Here is a 19191-nt window from a genome sequence, read left to right as displayed (position 1 = left end):
CTCTCCAGGCCAAAGAGGAGGAGAGAGACAGCGCCGTCTACGTGGGCCGCGTGACCTTCCCCTGCCAGCCGGGCCACGGGCAGCTGCACAAGCTGGTGCTGACGCCGGAGCAGCTGCACAAACTCCACAGCCGGCTGATCTCCTAGGAAAGCCCATCTTCCTGGGCCGCATCTTGGTGCAGGTGGCAGAGCGGCCCTGGGCTCTGCCGGGGACTCTGCGCCACCCGCCGCCACCCCCAACTGGCACCACTGCTCCCCTTCCCAGAGGCCGTGGGTTGTGTGTGTGGGTGTGCCTTTGTGGTGACGCAGAGGATGCTCAGTCGAGGGGAGGGTGGCTTTCCTTGGGAGGAGATGCTTCGCAGCCCCAGCAGCTGCCGGCCACTCTTCTGTCCCTCTGCTATTCTGGTTAGGGATCCCAAACAGGTTTCCTGGTGGGAAGAGCCCAGGAATCTACAGGCTCCAACAGCAGACCCTTCCTTGCATGCTGACCTCCGTGGAGGACTGGAGATAAATCTATTATACACTAATAAAGCTCTCTGGAACCAGACCTGAGCTGGGGCGTCATCCTTCAGCCGCTGGAGGGCAGAGCCCGCGGCCTCCCGCTCTCCTTCGGCTGCCCTTCCCGCTTTCCGGGCCCAGGCAGCTCTCCTCTGCTGGGGATGCAGCAAGCGGCCTTCCACGCCTGGTTTCCCTACACGCGGTGTGACTTCCGGAGCGCGTCACTGCGCCCAAAAGCAGTTGCAATTACAACGGGTGGCCTAGCCCAGTTTGTGGCTTTGCTGCAAGGCTGGGGACTTGCAAATACTTCTCACGTGGGCTTTTTTACAAACAGGAGCTGGTTGGGAGGGGGGGGGATGTGTTGAACTGACCTTAAACCACTTTTGAGATCGCTGCTTTGGGCCGACCACAGAAGGCAGCCAAAGGCGTCTCAGCATTCCTAAGCCCGCCTCACTTCCAGTAAGAGCTGCCCACTTATTTTGAATCCTCAGGATGAACGGAGGCAGCAGGGCCCTGATTAAGGCTGCCGGAAACGGCTCTGTGGCCCTCAAGTCCTCCCAAGAGTACCGGGGCCGAGACAACGGATCGGCTCTTTTCAGCTGCTTTAGACACCATTGAGCGTACAAACACTCGCGGTGCTTGGCTGAGTGCCATTTGTCTTGGGGGGGAGGGGACCCTTGTTCCTGGGTCACTAAGTGTGCAGCAGGGACGGGCGGGACCCGCCCAGGATCAGAGGGGGGCTGTAGCTCCTGGACCCCAGACCCACCCACCGCATTTCGCTTTGCCCGATCCCATCCCCCAGTGCCAGCGTCTCAAGGGTCATTCGCCTGCATTCGCTTACGGCTACCAAGACGCAACAATATGGCGGAAGTTATAATTTACCCTTAAAAATCCCCCAAGTGGCCATGTAGGATAGCTGGGGAAATGTGGCAAGCAGCTGGCGTGTATCGTTGGAAAGAAGGCCGAATATGGAATTGGTGCGAGAGTTAAATAGCCTTTTCCCTCCATATTTGGAGAACATTTCATTATTTCCCTGTCGGAAAGATGTTGGGGCAAATTGTTTCCTTATCCGGGTAGCATCTGATCTCCATCGGACATTTCATCTTGCAAGTAAGACTCGTGCGGCAGCTTCACGCTGCTGCTCCTATTTCCCGGCTCCCTCTGGGCTGGCCTGGGAGGCCTTTTGCCAGGGCCTCTTTCATCAGCCGGGGTTACCATCAGTGGGGTTACCATCAGTGGACGGCAGTGCCCGGAACCGGAGGCAGGGCTCCAAGTGGGGTCTTGCACTCGAATCCTGCGCCGAGACCCAACCGGCCTTCCGGGCAGCTCCATCCCGCTGCCAGCTGTGCGCTTTGACTCGAGACGCCCGGCTCTCCTTCCTGCCTATCAGCCCAGCTTGCGGCCACCCATCCCGGTGGGTCGAAGAAGAGGCTGAAATGGCACAAGGGTTTCTCGCTGGAGCAGCGGGTTGGACTAGAAGACCTCCAGGGTCCCTCCCAGCTGCGCACTGGCCCCTCCCATTAACCCCGCCCCCCCCCGCCGGCCTTGTGCCATCTCCGAGCTTGGGTCTCCCTCCCCCAAGGGGGAACAGCCCGGGCGCCATGGCAACGGGAGGATGCTCCCAGCCCTTCCGCCAGGTCTTCCCCCGCGCCGGGCCCGCCAGCGGAGACCGATCCTCCAGGCGGCCCGCGGCCCCTCGACCGCCCCCCCCGCCGCCGCCGCCCAGAGGAGAGGCGGATCTCGGCGGATGCCCGAAAGGCCGCGGGGAGGCGGGAAAGCAGGCCTGGGCCCGGGCGCGGGGTTTCCCGGCAGGCGCCGCGCCCGGAAGGCCGGCGCCCATTGGCCGGCGGGAGGGACGCCCCCTCGGCCGGCTCCAGCGCCGGGCGCGCCCGAGAGACCGGAAGGGGCGGGCGTCCCGCAGGAGCGTTTCCGGCCGCCCGGGCTGGCGCGTGGGCCCTTTCGGTCGGGAGCCGCCATGGTGAGCGGTCGCGCGGGCGGGCTGCTCCGGGCTGGGGGGTCCCCTCGTCCTTCCTCCCCTCCCCCAGGCTGACGCCCTTCTGGTCCGCGCCCCGCAGGTGCAGCTGCACGTGCTGTTCGAGCACGCGGCGGGCTACGCGCTCTTCGCGGTGCGGCCGACGGAGGAGGTGTCGCTGCTGCGGCCGTCGGTGGCGGAGGAGGCGCTGAGCCTGGGCCGCTTCCTGGCCCTGGTGCGCCTCGAGGCCTTCTCGCCCTTCCGCTCCGCCCAGGCCGCGCTGGAGAACCTGAACGCCGTCTCGGAGGGTGAGCGGGGGGGCGAGGGGAGGGGGCGGGCGGGGGGAGGGGGGCTCTCCGGGCTGACCGGCGCCTCCTCCCCGTCGACCGCGCAGGGCTGCTGCACGAGGACCTGCGGCTGCTGCTGGAGACGAGCCTGCCGGCCAAGCGGAAGAAGCTGCTGCTGGGCGTCGGCGACCCCAAGATCGGCGCGGCCATCCAGGAGGAGCTGGGCTGCCCCTGCCAGACGGGCGGCGTCGTGGCCGAGCTCTCGCGAGGTGAGCGGGCGGGGGAGGGGGGCTCGCGGGGGGGGGAGAGCGTGGCCGGAGCCCTGACGCCCCGTGGCCCCCGCAGGGATCCGGCTGCACTTCCACAGCCTGGTCAAGGGCCTGAGCGCCCAGGCCGCCTCCAAGGCCCAGCTGGGGCTCGGACACAGCTACTCGCGGGCCAAGGTGAAGTTCAACGTCAACCGGGTGGACAACATGATCATCCAGTCCATCAGCCTCCTGGACCAGCTGGACAAGGACATCAACACCTTCTCCATGCGGGTCAGGTGAGCCGGCCATCCATCCATCCTTCCTTTGGGAGGGGCTCTGCAACTGGTCTGGCTGGACCTGCACCTGCCTCCCCCCCACCTCCCTGGCACCTTAGTCCCTCTGCTGGGGGGTTGGGGGGTGGGAAGGCCAGGCCAAGAGCCGCCATTTTCCTGCCTCCTTCAGCTTACCACAGGCAGCCGGGCCCCCACCGCTGGCTGTATAGGAACGGGAGGCACAGCAAAGGGCCCTCCGTACACCCCAGCCGGGCTGCCCCGTGCCCAAGCTGTTTGGTTTGTGCGGGCACAGGCTTCCCTAACAAAACAGGGGAGGAAAGGCACGTAAGGCACGGTTCCCTCGTGTGTCACACACTTGTCTCTGTGGTGTAGGGAGTGGTACGGCTATCACTTTCCAGAGCTGGTCAAGATTGCGAGCGACAACTACACCTACTGCCGCTTGGCCAAGCTAATCGGGAACCGCAAGGAACTGAGCGAGGAGAGCCTGGAGCCCTTGGAGGAGATCATCATGGACAGCGCCAAGGCTCAAGCCATTCTGGACGCCTCTCGCTCCTCCATGGGTCAGTGCCCAAGGGGGAGGAGAAGGCTGGAGGCGTTTCACTGGGGTTTGTCAGAATGAGGCCCTTTCGGCATAAGCCTTCGAGGAGCGGCCGCTAATTTACACGACCCCTGAATTGTGGTCAGTCAGCCCATCACAACACGAATTTTATAGAGAGCGTTTTTTGCTATAGGACTTATAGGAAAGTGTGCAGCTTCCCCTGTAAAGGAGAAACGTAGGTGAGGGGGCTCAACTGCTGATCTATTTACACACACCACACACAAACAAACCCCCCCAAACGAGTTCCCTGTGTCCATTTCCAACTTCAGCTGTAATGTAAAGTTTAAGTTTAAGTTTATTTGATTTCTATACCGCCCTTCTCCCGAGGGACTCAGGGCGGTTCACAGGGCATATATAAATAGCAGTACAAAAATTAAAAAGAAATTAAGCCAATGCCCAATTAAAATACAATAACAATAAAATAGTAAAAAACCCATTAAAAAACCCATATTCCCCCATCAGGCCAGACCAGCTAGTTCAAATAAGTGGGTCTTCAGCCCGCGGCGGAAGGAGCGAAGGTCTGGTGCCATCCGGAGCTCAACCGGCAGTTGGTTCCATAATGCCGGAGCACCCACAGAGAAGGCCCTCCCCCTGGGGGCCACCAGTCGACATTCCCTGACCGGAGGCACCCTGAGGAGGCCCTCTCTGTGGGCACGCACAGGGCGGAGGGGAGTTGACGCCGGCAGCAGGTGGTCCTCGAGGTATCCCGGACCCATGCCATGTAAGGACTTAAACCAAAACCTTGAACCTCACCCGGAAGACAACTGGTAACTAATGCAGCTCGCAGAGCAAAGGTGTAACATGGGAGTACCGGGAAACTCCCAAGACAACTCTCGCGGCCGCATTCTGTACCAGTTGGAGCGTCCGAGTGGTCTTCAAGGGAAGCCCCATGTAGAGAGCATTGCAGTAGTCCAGGCACGAGGTCACAGTTGTGGGTCCTTTGTAGGCTGTGTGCTGCATCCTGACTGAAAGCCAGTAGGGGAGGGTCCTTATTCTTCTCCCCAACTTTGGTTGTGTACAGGAATGGACATCTCGCCCATTGACCTCATCAACATCGAGAGCTTTTCCAGCCGGGTCATCTCCCTCTCCGAGTATCGCAAAGGTTTGCAGGAGTATCTCCGCTCCAAAATGACCCAGGTGGCTCCCAGCCTCTCGGCCTTAATTGGAGAAGTGGTGAGTGGTTTGGAGCCTTGGCTTGCTTGTCTGTACCCGCCTTGTGTAGTGAGGGCAGCTCTCTGGCCACAGAAATGATGTGCTTTGAAATCTGTCAATCCACTGAATCTCAGTGCTGAAACCTACGAATGCTGATCTGGGCCAGGGAAAGGGCTTAAGCAGCGTTTGGCCCCCAGGCTGCTCCTTGGGGCTGGATGGAGACGGGCAGGCAGAAGGAACAAGCCTCATTTCTGCTCCCAACCCAGGCAGGCTGGCCGGGGGCAGAGGGGATTCATTTGGGGTTTAGGACGGAGAAGGCTGGGGTGGGGCTGAGCCACGGGAGTTCTTGTCTTTTTGCCTCTGGGGTCGTACGTTTTTCTCATTACTGTTTTGATCAGAATTTTAATTTTTTTGTGGCAAGACGGGCGGCCACACAAAATTGCATTAAAGAAATAAATCGGTCTGCTCTCTCTCCGCAGGTGGGGGCTCGGCTCATTTCCCATGCGGGCAGCTTGACTAATCTGGCCAAGTACCCAGCCTCGACAGTTCAGATCCTGGGGGCAGAGAAGGCCCTCTTCAGGTGAGCCTCCAGGGGGGCTGCTGGAGCACTGGCATGCAGCCCCTGGCAGAGGAGCTTAGCCTGGACCAGGCACCGCTGGTCACGCCCCTCCTGGCATGCAGCCAGGCTTCGCACACACACACCATGGGGATGGCTGAACCGGTGCCAAGGAGGTTGTATGGTTGTCTCCTGCCCCGCAGGGCCCTGAAGACCCGGGGAAACACGCCCAAGTACGGCCTGATATTTCACTCCACCTTCATTGGGCGAGCAGCGGCCAAGAACAAGGGGCGCATCTCTCGCTACCTGGCCAACAAGTGCACCATCGCATCCCGCATTGACTGCTTCTCAGGTGGGCCGCAGAAGCTTCCAGAGCGCCCCGCCCCTCCCCCTTCTCCCCTCAGCCAGGGAGCAAGGAACGGTCTGGCTTTGCCATGATGGGTACATTTTTCGTCAGCAGTATTTCACGCACAGTGAATGTTGACATCGAGATATCTGAGCAAAGCCAGCAGTTGGAGGGAGGAAGGAGCTTTTGTGGTGGTGTTACTTATGGACGCAGTGCCAGCATTGGCGCCTTCAGCCCGGCCCTGCTCTTTCCCTTTGCAGAAGTCCCAACTTCTGTCTTTGGGGACAAGTTGCGAGAGCAGGTGGAAGAGCGCCTGGCCTTCTATGAGACCGGGGAGGTCCCTCGCAAGAACCTGGAGGTCATGAAGGAGGCTGTGCTGGAGGCGAGTGCCGGGGGGGGGCTGCACGGGCCGCGTTGTTGGGCGTGATGAGAGCTCCGAGCCTGACCAGTCTCGGTGGAGGCCAAAGCTGATTTAATGAGCCTGATCCCACAAGCGCCCTTTGGAGGCCAAGAGCCAGGCGGGGATGGGGTGGGGGGAGTTGAGCCGTGGTGACCATCCTCCCCCTCGACAGGCTTCAGAAGCAGCAGCGGAAATCAAAAGGAAGTTGGAGAAGAAGCAACGGAAGAAGCAGAAGCAGGAGAAGAAGCGCTTGGAGGCTTTGGCAGCGGCCGCAGAAGCAGCAGAGACGCAGAACTCGGCCCCGGAGTCTCCCACACAGGTGGGGTCCCCCCCTCTCTCCGTGGAGGGCTGGGAACGGCCAGGGCCGCCAGCCGGAAAGGCTGTCCCGAAAGTAGCCGTTTGTGCTTCGTAGCGGGAGGGTTGTGTGTAGGGGGTGGCACTGACGGGCGTCTTCCTTCTCCACAGGAGAACCAGGTGAAGGCCAAGAAGAAGAAGAGGAAGGCCCAAGAGGTGGAGGCAGAGCCGGCCGACAACGGCCTGGCAGACGAAGAAGCTCCGTCGCCCAAGAAGAAGAAGAAGCACCGGCCGCTGCCATTGGTGGCAGAGGTGCCCCCGGCCCCCCAGGGGAAGAAGACGAGAAAGAGGAAGGCCAAGGCGGAAGAGGACGACGACTAGCGTGGAGGAGTCCAGCCGACGATGCGAAGTCCGTCCGCTCTGGCTTGTTTACGAAGTTTGGGGTCTATTTTCGCACAGCCCGGAACTCTCAAGGCGACTAGACTGCAGGCCCAGCGGGCAGAGCTGCTGCAAGAGCTCGGCAGCCGTGAACGGCCGGGCTTCTTCCGAAAGGCAGAGAGAAGAAGCAGGAGGTCAGGCTGCGGCCGCCCAGGAGGCCCCCACGCCGCCCCACCCCAGCAGGGATGGGGCCAGCATAAATGCCCACGGCAGAAGCAGGGCTATAAACCTGGACACTCTTTAACCCACTCGACATAATAAAAACTACTGCTTTTTTATACAGCAGTTCCCCATGTTCAGCCTCTTTTGGGGGGGGGTCAGCTCTGTCAGGAGGTTTCAGTCAGGCTTGAAATTGGGGGAGGGGCTGAAATGGGGGGATGCTGAACTGGCAGCTTTCAGCTCCTCCCAAACAGTGCTGCTCCATTGAGCAAACCTAAACCTCTGCCACTGCCCCCCCCCCAGCCAGCCTGCTTTAGGGAAAAATACCCCCCCCCAAATCAAACCCAAAGCTAAAGTGCTGGTTGGGACGCCGCCCCCCCCCCCCCATGCCCAAAGCCTCGCACCAAACTCCAGTACTTTTTCCCCCCTCCCCCCCATCTTGGCCATCCATCATGGCGCATCCTGGGGTCAAAGTTGGTCCTTCAGAGACACCCCCATCTTTTTGTAAGGACTCAATTGCTTCACCTCGGGCCTCAGGTGTGTGGGTTGCCGCAGCCTGCCTAGCCTTGGCCATGGGGTATCCTGTCCTGCCAGCCCAGAAATCTGCCCCTCCTGCCCCTGAAAGTAGGCCGGCTCTCGAAATGCGCATGCTTGCGGTCAGCCAGGATCCTGCAAGCACGGGGGGGGGGGGTAACCACCTTGCGGAAGCTAGCATCGTTCCCTCTGCCATTGTCTCAGTCACACCAACCTCCTTGTAACGGAGCCAGCAGCTCCTTTTATTACATGCACCTGGGCAACATGAAGAGTTACATATAAATGAAGGAAAGCCAAGCGGCCCGGAGCTGCCACGCCAGCAGAGCTGCCTCCTAGTCGGCCAGAGCGGCGATCACGGCACGGGTGAAGTCATTGGAGGTGGCGTAGCCTCCCATGTCCGCCGTTCGCACCTGCCAAGAGAAGAGCAGCAGAGGGGCAGCCTCGGCCAGCGTCCCAGGCCCCAATCCTGGTCCTGTCGCCTGAGGCCTCTGCACCTGGGAGCCTTGCCAGCTCCTTGGGCCGAGCGCTTTCCAGCCGCGGCTGCCTCCCGCACGGCCTGCCTGGCCAGGGACCACCACCCCGGTCTCCCAGCAGGGCAGGCGCTGAAGGCAACGGGCCCTGGGAGCAGCTGCAGGGGTTTCCCCACAGCCAAAGGGAAAATCGCTGAGAAAAATCCCTGACATTTCCAAAGGAAACTCCAGAACTGGAGGCAGAGCTGAATTGCCCCATCACCCCCGTGTCTTTTCAGAGCAGAGACGTTCTGCGCAATGCCCGTGGCAGGCTTTGGCGGGCCAAGAAGGCCCATTTTTGAATGGGTTAAGGCAGCGTGAACTGGGGGACGGAGCAGCCTTTAGGTCCCCAAGCACGGCAGGAGGGGGTCCCTCTTGGGGGGGCACCCAGCTGCCACACGTAACCTGCTGTTAGCCATAACAACTAATAGTTTAGGGGCTGGCAAGTCTAAATGAAGCAACGTCAGGAGGAAGCTGCCAGGGCCCAAAGATCAGCTGTGGTCCCAGCATGGACGGAAGAAGAGGTTCGGGGGAACCAGGCGCCTGTCTAACCAACTTCCCATTATGGGAAGTCCTCAACTTCCGTGATCCAATGCCAGCCCACCTGGGGGGGTCATTTATGCCCCAAATCTGAAGTTCTGATGGTTGCCCCCACCAGGGTCATATGGCCACCCTCCGGGGGCTCAGCAGCCTGGCTGTAATTATGGCCGTTGCCGCGTCCAGAGGCCGCCTGGCTGCATTTTACAACCATTTTGTCCCATTTATGCCCACGGAGCAGCACAGCCGATCCACAGTAAACCAGGTTTCACTTAACTGCAGAGGTTGCTTAATGACTGCCACAAATAAACTTCTAAAATCGGGTCGGTCACACGAGGACCGTCATGCTTTGCACCTGCAACGGGGAGGCTCCATAACAGTCGTAACTCAAGGACTGTCTGTAGTGGCCGTCTAGCCCAAGAGGAGCCCTGCAGGGGGCACTCAGACCCTCCCCCCCCAAATGGGCCATTCCTGCACGGATTTAAAAAAAAACTGGTGGGAGGTTCTCAGCCTGCCTCCCTCTGTGGCCCCTGAGGCAGCCCCAGAACTGCAAGCAAGCCCCCCACCCATCACGCCCAACAGAGCAGAGGGATGTCAGGCCCACAGTGGGTGGGATCCTCTCTCCCCCCTTGTGCCTTAAAGGAGCCATTCCTTCCCTTGGCATAGCCAAGAGACACTGTGGGGGGGGGGGAGGCGCTCAGCCCCATTTGGGCTGCATTCCTTCCACGCCCCAAACCGCCCTCCTTTTGAGGAGAGGAAAAGCAGCCTTCCAGCCCCCTCCCCCTCGGTGCGGTCAGTCACTCCGTCCCGTGGGACCCTCCCGGCTACGCTCTTCCAGAGGACCCCAACAGCAGGAGGTCTTGGCAGGGAAGGCCCATCTCTGGCGCAAGCACATCGCTTCACTCACACAAACCAGTGTGGCCCCTCTGCCCCCCCCGAGAGCTGGACTTCCATGCAGTCAGCTTGTCCTTCCACCCCTGTGCCCTGCAAGGGTGGCCAGCCCCTCTGACCGCTGAGCAGCCTCAACTTCTCCACTTGCTTCTCTCAGGCGCCAACCACAGCCCGGGACTGGCCCCTTGTAGGGAAATGGCGCCAAGTGTTTTGAGGGAGACTAACGGAAGATCCAGGAGCATCCGGGATGGAGAAGGCTGAGAGGGGGGAGCGGGGGGGGCTTCTCCTGGCCCAGGAATCACGCGCACTTAAGAACCTAAGAATGCCACCTTCTCTGTATGAGGCCCCCAGTCCAGCCTTCAACTGCACCCCCTTTGCAGAGGCTAGACCCCCCCATTCACATCCAGCCCCTCCTGTTTGCAGCTACCAACATCCCCTCCCCCCCCCCCCCCCCCGAGCATCCATCCGGCCTTCTTTCCAACGGCTTCGTTAGTCCAGTCCACCAAAGCCTCCTTTGAAGGCAGCAGCCACATTTCCAAGGCCTGTCGTTTGTCAGCTCCCTCAGGGGAAACCCCCCCCCAACATCTGGCCACGTCCTCTGAACAGTTGGGTCAGAATGAAGGCAATGCATACGCCATTTTCCCTGCAAAGGCGGGGCAGTGGGGAGACTGAATTGGCATCAGCCAGTTCCCACTCATTGAGGGGGGGTGTCAGTGAGGAAAGCTCTAAATGGGCCCAGAGCAGCCCCCACTCACACACACACAAGGAGGCAAAGGCTACCCGGGCTGTTTTCTGGATCGAGAGGGGAGCAGGCCGGGGTCCCAAGTCCCAGAGGGCAATGAGGAAGGGGACACCCCGGACAAGGGCCTCCTCCAAGGCGTCGGGGGGGGGGGGCGCTGGGAGAGGCATGGCTCTTGGTGGTTCTTCTGCTGGGCCTCCTTTTCGGTCCAGAGAAATGAAGCTTTGGGGGTGGGGGGGAAGCAAATGCGAACAGGGGCTCCGGAAGCAGCCCTCCGAAGAAAGGGGAGGGGCAGCCGTGGGGCCGTCTCCCTGGACTGCTAAGGGCATCCACGTGGGGGGGGCGGGTGTTTTCGTCACCAACCCTCCTGCCAGGAGCCTTTTGGCCCACCAGGACCCCCTCAGCTGCCAGGAATCGGCTACGAGCCAGAAGGAGCAGAGCTGGCTAAAAATCCCATTTATTCCGACACAGGACAGAGAGAGGGGTGACACCCACGGGGGACTCCTGAAGCCCACTGGCCGCCTCTCTCCCCATCACCCCACAAACCCTGGCAGGTTCTTCCCAAAAGTCCTGGTGGAGCCCAATGGACGCCATGAGGCCCATGCTCCCCAGCCAGCTCTCCTCCAAGAGCCCTCCGGGTCACACCCGCTTTCTGCCAGAGGTCACTTTCCAAAGGGACACCCCACTGTGAAAGCTCCGGGCAGGGCTCCCCCCATCCCTTCCAGCTGGAGCAGACCAGACCCCCAGAGGGCCTGGAGTGGCTCAAGAGGCAGGCGGAAGAGAAGGCATCTGGGGCTGGAAGAGGCGGCCGGGGGAGGGACGGGGCTGCTGTGGGCAGGTGAGGGCCAGGGCAGCCTAGACCCCATAGTGGGGGTGGAGGTGGTCAATCACAGACTTGATGAAGTCCGAGGTGGTGGAATAACCGCCCATGTCCTGTGTCCGCACCTACAATCCAACACAGGGAGGGGGAGTGAGAAAAGTGGTTGTCAGGCGGTGTGTGTGTGTGTGTGTGTGTGTGTGTGTCCAGAGGCACCGAAAGAAAGTGAGAGAGGACAGGAGAGCTCAGAGGCGACAGACAGCAACAGAAGTGCCCAGGAAGTCCAGCAGCTCTTCAGCCTGCCCACCCACAGACTGAGCCCACAGCCATAACCGCCAGGGAGAGACCGGTCCCGCCTGCCCGCGGCTGCCCCCTGGCCAAGGACCCCCAACTCTGCCTCCTTTTCTGCCATGCCTGCCAGCTGGAAAGTGAAAGCCACAGAGGCTGCCCAGCGCCAGGCCCTCGTGGGCAGCCGTCGCACTGACCTTGCCCACTTTGATCACCTTCTTCACCGCATCGGAAATCATGCTGGAGTGGTGCTCCAAGCTGGACAGGAGAGAGGAAGGATGCATCTCAGCAGGGGGGGAGGGGCAGGATGGGTCGCCCTTCACCACTGCCCTGCGAGGTAGGCCAGGCCAATGGGCAGGGAGCAGCCTCCGGGATAACCCGCCCAGCCGAGCCCGCTTGGCCCAGCGCACTCCGCTGGGGAACCTACTTCAGATGCCGCAGCATGTTGGCCGAGGAGAGCAGCATGGCGGTGGGGTTGGCGATGTTCCTCCCGACCGCCTGGGCAAAGGGGTGGCGGGCGCCCTGCAAGAGAAGCAGAAGGATCACACCTGCTGGCCCCGACCGCCCCGAGGGGGGAGGGGGGCAGGGGGCGCACCCAGGCCCAGCCTCGTCCTCACCAGCTCGAACACGGCAAAGTCCGCGCTGTAGCTCTCCCCCGGGACCACACCGGCCCCGCCCACCAGCCCGGCTGCCAGGTTGTCGATGATGTTGCCGTACAAGTTGGGCATGACCAGGACGTCAAACTGGTACGGGTTCTGCACCAGCTGGAAAACAGGCGTGGAAGGTCTGGCTGCAGAGCCTGCCCGAGCCGGATCGGGCCCTGGAGCCCCGAGCAGCACAACCCAGGGGCCACCACAGAACGGCTGGAAGCTGCCCAGGCTGGCTGCTGAGGAAAAGCCTTGCGGGTGCAGGCAGCCCCCCCCCCCAGGCCCCCTCAGGCTCGAAGCCCTACCTGCATGCAGCAGTTGTCTATGATCATGGTCTCGAAGGTGATCCTGGGGTACAGCTCAGCCACCTCCTCGCAGCAGCGAAGGAAGAGCCCATCCCCCAGCTTCCTGGAAGGAGGGGAGAGACGTCGGATGCCCCAGATGATCCCCAAGGACCCCCCCCCCCAAGAATGACCCTGACACGGCCGAGAAGGCTCAGCCTGAACGAAAGGGGCCGAAGGGGTCAGCTGGGGGAGCCAGGAGGCCCGGAGGGCAGCGGCTTCTCGGCAGGCAGTGGAACCGGAAGGACTCCAGCCTTGGGAGTGGCTGGCTCGCCTGGGCCGCAAGTGAATTGTCCTGCCTAGGGAGGGCCACGGAGGGCAGCCCCTGACCCCCTCGAGCCCATGGTTGAGCCTTCTTCCCAGGCCCCAAATTAAGCAGGTGGGACAAGTCTGCAAGGTGGCTGGCTGCCTTTCAGCACCAGGGCAAAGGAAGAGGACGGAGAGGGGGGCACGTTCCAGTGTGCCACAACTTCCCCGATCGCAACATCCGTATTTGTTTGACATACAGGGCTGTATATAGCATGTATTTTGGCTTGTGTCAATTTTGCTGCAAAGCAGGCGCCTCTCTGGGCCATCCAAAGCTGCCAGAGATCTGGGGGGGGGGATGTCATCCGAAGGTCTTCGCCTCCCCACCCTCCCCGGATCCGCTGAGACAGACAGGCAGGCAGGCAGGCTCACTTACATGATGTTGGCCTTGTGCACCGCAGTGACTTTGTTCCTCCCCTTCTTGGTGGCAAAGTCAAAGGCAAACTTGGCGATGCGCTGGGATTTGGCCCGCGTGACGATCTTCAGGCATTCAATGACCCCCTTTGCGCTCTGAGCACGGAGAGGCAGAAGCCGTCCCTGAGCCCCTCGCTGGAGTCGCTGGCCACCCAGCTCCCCTGGCCCCTCCGCTCCCTGCACCGTCTCTGTCAGCCTGGCCACTAAATGGAGCAGGTAGCCCAGCAGCTGTTTGCGAAGCCACCGCTCGAGAGCACCCACATTCTGCATCGGGGCTCTGCTCTCTCCCCGGCTGCAGCACGGCCCAGAAGCCAAACACAAGTCTCACCCACCCACCCGGCTAAGTATAGCATAAGGGCGGGCCTCTTTCCTTCTTACCTGTATCTTTTCCAATTGCATCCCCAACCCTCCACCCAGCTGCGGACTGTCACAGGTCCGTGGCCTGTAGCTGAGTGAAGCTTCATCTGCCTTTGCAGCCCCTCCCAGCACCACCAACTCCGCTTCTCCTCAGCTCATCGGGCATCCGATGCTCACGTGAGGGATGCACATTGTCCCCTCCTCAGTCCGTGGAAAAATTGTCTTCCCCAAAACTGGTCCCCAGTGTCCAAAGCTTTGGGGGCCGCTGCTGCAGGCTGAGCTTGGTGGCTGACTGGGAAGCCACTTAAACTGTGCAAAGGCCGGTCACTGCCAGGTTGCTCTCCAGCCTGCTGTGCCTGTCGCTAAGCCGGCTGCCTTTTATGCTGCTGGGAAACTAACCTGACACACACACCCCGGCCACCCCGCAGGGCCTCAGTGGACGCTTTGGGCTGGAGCAGCCCCACTCCAGACTCCCTGGAGACGTCAGCAGCGCTGCCCCTCCCCCGGACCCCTTCGGAAGCCAGGCCAGTGCAGCCGCAGGTCAGGGGGACGTGGCGCCCACCTCGTGCTCCAGGGAGCTGTACTCGCCCTCCGTCTGCTCTCGGATGATCACCAGGTCCAAGTTGTTGTGCCGAGTTTTATAGCCAGGCAGGCTGCTGACGTGAACCACGTTGGCAAAGAGGTCAAGCTTGCGCCTGCAAGGAGGAGCCAGGGGAGGGTTGTGTCCAGCATCCAGGCCTGGCGCTCCCTGCTGGCCCCCCACCCTCCGGAACCAAAGGGCTGCAGAGTGGACGCAGGGGGGGGGGTGAGGAAGCTGCAGTCGCTCCCCCCGCCCGAGGTCAGCCGCCTACCTGAGCCTCATGTCGTAGGAGGCCAGCTCCCCTTTGTACTCCATGGGGGTGTGGATTTTCCCTGCAAGGAAGGCCGAGGGGGGCCAGGCGTGAGGGGGGGTGAGGGAGCGAGGGTCGCCCGGCCTCCTCCCCGGACCCCCACCCCCGGAGGGGCCTCACCGATGAGGGCCACCTTGCTCTTCTTCATGGACTCCAGCACCTCGTCCAGGATCTCCTCCGAGGCCATGTTCTGCACCTCGCTCAGGTGGTGCTCGTCGAACTGCACCGGCACGCCCGCCACCTGCGCGGCCCCCGGGGGGGCGGAGGAGAGCAAAGCGGGGAGAGGGCGGGCTGGCACGGAGCCCCTCCCCCCCCGAGGGCGCCCCTCCCCCTCCCCCCCCGCCCGGCCTCACCTTGAAGACCTCCTTGACGGAGTGCATCAGCTCCGGGCCCACGCCGTCGCCCGGCAGCAGCGTCACCGGGAAGGCCCGCTCCGCCTGCAACGAGCCGGAGGGTCGCGAGGGGCCGCCGCCAGAGCCCCCCCGCCCCCCCCCGCCCCCCCCCCCGCGACCCTCACCTGGGCCGGCCTCTGCAGAAGCGCCGCCGAGCCGGAGAAGCCCCGCAGGAGCCGCTGCAAGAGAGGGAAGGCCGGGTGAGCCGCTGAGCCCCGCCGCTCGCCCCCCCCCCGCCCCCGCGGGACCCCCGCCCGCTCACCCCGCAGGCCGAGACCGCCCGGGCGCCCTTCAGCGCTCCCGCCAGCGCCATCGCTCTCCAGGCACCACAGAGAGGCCGGCCGGGAGCGGCGCTCGGGCTTCCGGGCGCGCCGCCGGAAGGGGCCGGCTCTGGGCTGCCACGAGCGGGCGTCGGGATTGGCCCTCGCCCTGACGGCGTCCCTCCTCCTCCCCACGCCCCTCGGTGAGCACGTGACCGGGGGAACGCGCCACTTCCGGCCTTCGCTGGATTCGGAGGAGGAGGAGGAGCCAAAGCCGGACCTTTTTTTTTTTTAACTTGGTGACTTACAGACGGGGCGGGACTTCAACTCCCAGAATGCCCCGGCCTCTTCAAGCCTGTGGGGGGAGGGGCGGCGAAGCTGGCGTCGTCTGAATGCAGCCGCTGCGGAAGGGCGGATAAAGCTCAGCGCCCCCCCCGCCTCTCTCAGGGCTGCAGGGCGGTGGGAGCAGCCTCCAGGCCCGCAGCGCTCGTTCCCGTCTCCGCAGCCCCCCTGGTCGCCCAAGCGGCCCCGCCTTCTCCGCCCGCGCAGCCCCGGAAGGGCCCACCCCGAAGCGGCGGCTGCCGGGAAGCTGCCCGGGACTTCTCCCCCTCCCCTCCCCTCCCCCCAGGGCTCCCGGGCACCCCCGGGGGAGCCGAAGAGCCGAGCCGGAGAGGCCCCTCCGTCCCCCCGCAGAGAGAGGCGCGGAGGAAAGCGGCCGGCCGGGCTTCCCCGGCGGGAGGGGAGGGCAGGGGCGGCCCCGGGGGGCTGGGCTGCGGCGCAGCTGGAGGAGCCGGTGGGCGCCGGGAGATCCCCGCGCGGGTGGCGGCAGCTGCTGAGTTCGGGGCAGGCGGGTCCGAGAGGGCTGAAGAAGAAACGCCCCGGACCGCAGGCCGGATTGTGAGGCTTAACCTGCCCAGCCAGGAAGGGCGATGCGGACGCGGCTCCGCGAAGAAGCCCTGGAGGGTCCGGAGGGAGGGGGGGGGAAGGCGGCGGCCCCTCCGGCAAAGAGAGCGGCTCCAGACCGATGAGCTCTTAGCGGGAGAACGGTTATTTTCATTAACGTTATTTCGGGCCACGTATTGTTGGGTTATTATTGTTTGTGGGGATTTTCTATTTCATTTATATTTTATATGTTTCTATTTTGGACGTGCGCTTCTCCACCGCTGTGCCTCAAATGAAAACACATCTCAGATTTGGCTTTGACAGTCTTAATAATATAAAATAATAAACACCTTATAAAATAAGCCAATAAAACCCATTTCCCTCAGCCCCATCTTGGGAGCCAAATGTTCCTGAGCGTCCGAAGGTGCTCTGAGGGGCTTGGTGTTGTCTCTCACGGGGAGGCGAGACCCCCACCCTCGTCCTCCCACACTCACCCCCCCCCTCTTGGGCCTTAAGCTGGCAGTTTTCACTTGGTGACCCAGCAGCTATTTTACTGGATGAAAGCTGCAGCCTTCCCTGGAGAATTGCTGCCTGCTGGGTCCCGGGTGGGGCTCTTTGGGCAACCAGGGAGCCCACCCCTCTTCCCCCCCCAAAGGCGGGAGAAGGTTGGGTCCCTTCCGGAAATCTGCCTAGGGCTGGCTGTGCATTTTCCCCAGACTGGGAATCCACACAGGGCTTGAGCCAAAGGGGATTCAGTTGTTAATGACCTCCATTGTTGGATGGGGGCTTTGATTCCTTCTCCCCCCAGGACAGAACTTCCCCTCAGCTCTTGAAAGGGCCACTTTTAGCCAGAATGGGCCTTGAGCAGCCCTCTCTGGGCATGCAGTCCCCCCCCTCCACCTGCCCTGCAGGGAAGCTTAATGGCCACTAAGAATCCAGGGTACTTCACACCCACCCTCTGATGAGCTTTGGAGGAGGCAATATTAATGATTAAATTTACTGGTCCATTCACGGAAACTGGATAATTATCCAGAGGACAAAGATAAGTGACTGATTGGAACAAAGCAAGAAATAATTACTTCAGAAAACTTTTTCCCGGCAATGTGAATTGAAATAAAATCCAGACATTTCATAAGTTACACTATTGTTTCTTACTTTTCCCCCCCCCCGCTGACCTTCTAATTAGCCTGAGCAATTAAGTAATGCCATGCAATGCAAATTCTGGAAGGGCCTTTTGCAAGACTTAACAAGGCAGTGAGGAACCTTAAGGCTTCAGCAAAGATTGTGATCGTAGCCCATTTTGTGATTATGAGATAAGCAGTCTTTAAGATGATTGCTGGCTTAATGTAATCAGCCAGAGTCCCCTGCCTTGAGCTGCAGTGTCATCACCACCTTTGGTGTCCGGGTGGGAATCGGGTGCCTCATTCCACGGACTGCCCCACTTCACTCCCTCACAGTTGTGTTATCCGATCTGACCTCAAGGGCCTCTTTAGAGTTTTTGTTCTAATGAGATACTTAACTACCCCTCCATCTCTTCATCCAAGGCAGCAGCAGTTAAGATGATGGCTGCAACCTGAATTTTGTTTGAAGTGTCTCATTAATAGGAACCATGACATCACCCTGATTATCCAGGTCAAGGTTCTCAGTATTTTCTGCAGATATTGAAGGGGGGGGCAGTCAAGGTAAATACTTGCCCGCTTACTCTCCAAAACTCCTGTGGTGGTGGCAAGCTAGCCCTCATTCCACAGAAAACGCAGGTGTTCTCTCACAGGGAAAGGGTTTATTTTGACCAGGCCTTCTATAAGCACTGTGTGGTGCTTAATTTATGGTTTTGCAGTGAAAAGAGCCAGGAAAACACCTGAAGCCAGACCCCCCCCATCCATCACCTTCCGAGCATGCTCAGTCATGGCCCGCTGCCCCCAAGGCCTCCCTGGACCAAAAGAGAGCCCGGAGGGGCTTTTGGAAGGATTCAACGGGGGGGGGGGGGGCTCGGAAGGCCAAGCTGCCACCTGATCAGAGGCCTTTTGGAGCCTGGCAGTGGCAGAGAAGCTGATCTGGTCCAGGAAGCAGCCTGCCCTTGCCCACGTGAGGCACCCAGGGACCCTCTGGGCTCCACCCCTCGGCTCCGCAGGGCAGGGGCCTTGGGTTCAGGCCCAGGGAGTGGGGCAGGTGGGCCAGCCCATCTAAGACCAGGGTGCCCCGTGAGCAGCTCATCCCTGGCGCCATCCTCCCGGCTGTACTACCTTTCATCTGCACCCGCTATGCATTCCCAGCCTCCCAAATATGCCTTCTCCCCAGCCAAAGAATCCGGAAAGCCCTGAGTTAGCCAAGGAGTCCAGAACTGGGCCAAATCCTCCCCCCCTTGCCCGGGTGGGCATCAGCAGGTAGGCCCAGCTCTCTGCTCAGCTGGGCTGGGTTTGGTGGAGCAGGACTGCCTCTGAGAGAGAGAGAGAGAGAGTCTCTGTGTGTGTGTGTGTGTGTGTGTTGGCCCCTCTGAAGCAGCTGGCCACCCGACCTCCCTGGCAGCCCCAGCTGAGATTGGGGGCGTGGGGGGAGGCCTCTGGCATGTGAGTGTCCCACAAACAAACTAGGATGGAAGGAAGCAATTCTCCCCCTCCACACACACACCCCGGTCCTTTGATAGGTGTGAGGTGGGGGCAGTTGTGCTGGGCCCCATCCTGGGACAAACAAATCTGTTTGCCTTCCCTGGGGGGGGAGCTCTTTGGAGAGCTGTTCTCCGACAAGCATGTTTAACCACTTTATGGGGTCTTGTTTGCAGAGCTGCCTCTGCAGGCTCCTTTGAAATGGGGGCGGGGGGGCCTCGGCAGCTGCTCCCCAACCTGCTCTCTGGGATGCCAGCTGGGACCCCTCGGCCAGCCTTTCCGAGGCGCTGTGCACCTTGATCTGAGCCAGGATCCTCTCGGGATGAGCCCGGCCTGCCTCTCTTTGCGGGGCTTGTCCAGATCACAGGCCAAAAGAAGCTGCAGCTTCTAAGGCTTCCCAGCGGTCCATCTGGGTCGGACCAAGGCAGCCCCCCCCCCAGCATAAAGTATGCTAGCCAGGCCTGGGGCGGGGGGAGCAGAGGCCCTCCTGCTGACCAGGAACTCCTGTCCTGGCACATGTGTGCATGACGCCCCCCCTTGGGAG

At 61.4% G+C, this 19191-nt stretch overlaps 3 protein-coding genes across 7 annotated transcripts in view; 2 read left to right on the top strand and 1 right to left on the bottom strand.

Moving 5' to 3' along the window:
- The window catches only part of DCTN1 (dynactin subunit 1), a 125793-nt gene extending 125121 nt beyond the window's left edge, over nt 1-672 (top strand). For 3 of the 5 annotated variants that reach the window (XM_083367467.1, XM_083367466.1, XM_083367465.1), the window contains exon 30: nt 9-667. In XM_083367467.1, coding sequence (XP_083223593.1) covers nt 9-146 — 138 coding nt within the window. In that variant the 3' untranslated portion in view covers nt 147-667. Of the gene's footprint in view, nt 1-8 lie in introns of all 5 variants that reach the window. The other 2 variants (XM_083367468.1, XM_083367464.1) reach the window with 2 other exon arrangements.
- A 1425-nt stretch (nt 673-2097) lies between these two features.
- Nucleotides 2098-7366, top strand: NOP56 (NOP56 ribonucleoprotein). Its single transcript, XM_083367480.1, has 11 exons — nt 2098-2475; nt 2573-2777; nt 2864-3025; nt 3102-3300; nt 3670-3857; nt 4917-5068; nt 5527-5627; nt 5807-5955; nt 6210-6331; nt 6522-6668; nt 6815-7366. The coding sequence occupies exons 1-11, from the start codon at nt 2113-2115 to the stop codon at nt 7022-7024; spliced, it is 1998 nt and encodes a 665-aa protein (XP_083223606.1). The 5' UTR covers nt 2098-2112; the 3' UTR covers nt 7025-7366.
- A 623-nt stretch (nt 7367-7989) lies between these two features.
- The window catches only part of IDH3B (isocitrate dehydrogenase (NAD(+)) 3 non-catalytic subunit beta), a 36963-nt gene continuing 25761 nt past the window's right edge, over nt 7990-19191 (bottom strand). The window contains exons 2-13 of the mRNA XM_083367503.1: nt 15165-15223; nt 15028-15081; nt 14864-14947; nt 14631-14751; nt 14472-14532; nt 14183-14315; nt 13226-13359; nt 12508-12610; nt 12173-12319; nt 11983-12077; nt 11753-11813; nt 7990-11395 (exon numbers count right to left, since the gene is read on the bottom strand). Coding sequence (XP_083223629.1) covers nt 11306-11395; nt 11753-11813; nt 11983-12077; nt 12173-12319; nt 12508-12610; nt 13226-13359; nt 14183-14315; nt 14472-14532; nt 14631-14751; nt 14864-14947; nt 15028-15081; nt 15165-15215 — 1134 coding nt within the window. The 5' untranslated portion in view covers nt 15216-15223 and the 3' untranslated portion in view covers nt 7990-11305. The remainder of the gene's footprint in view (nt 11396-11752; nt 11814-11982; nt 12078-12172; nt 12320-12507; nt 12611-13225; nt 13360-14182; nt 14316-14471; nt 14533-14630; nt 14752-14863; nt 14948-15027; nt 15082-15164; nt 15224-19191) is intronic.

Source organism: Vipera ursinii, assembly GCF_947247035.1.
Source record: "Vipera ursinii genome assembly, chromosome: 7".
Taxonomy (NCBI): Eukaryota; Metazoa; Chordata; class Lepidosauria; order Squamata; family Viperidae; genus Vipera; species Vipera ursinii.
The sequence above is the reverse complement of the archived record's forward strand: the minus strand, read 5'-3'. Positions and strand labels throughout refer to the sequence as shown.

Excerpts from the sequence above, each read along its gene's own strand:
- NOP56 (XM_083367480.1), top strand. The coding sequence starts at position 2,113 with ATGCTCCCAGCCCTTCCGCCAGGTCTTCCCCCGCGCCGGGCCCGCCAG. Across the intron at positions 3,301-3,669 it reads ACCTTCTCCATGCGGGTCAG|GGAGTGGTACGGCTATCACT; the intron begins GTGAGCCGGCCA and ends TCTGTGGTGTAG. Across the intron at positions 5,069-5,526 it reads CGGCCTTAATTGGAGAAGTG|GTGGGGGCTCGGCTCATTTC; the intron begins GTGAGTGGTTTG and ends CTCTCTCCGCAG.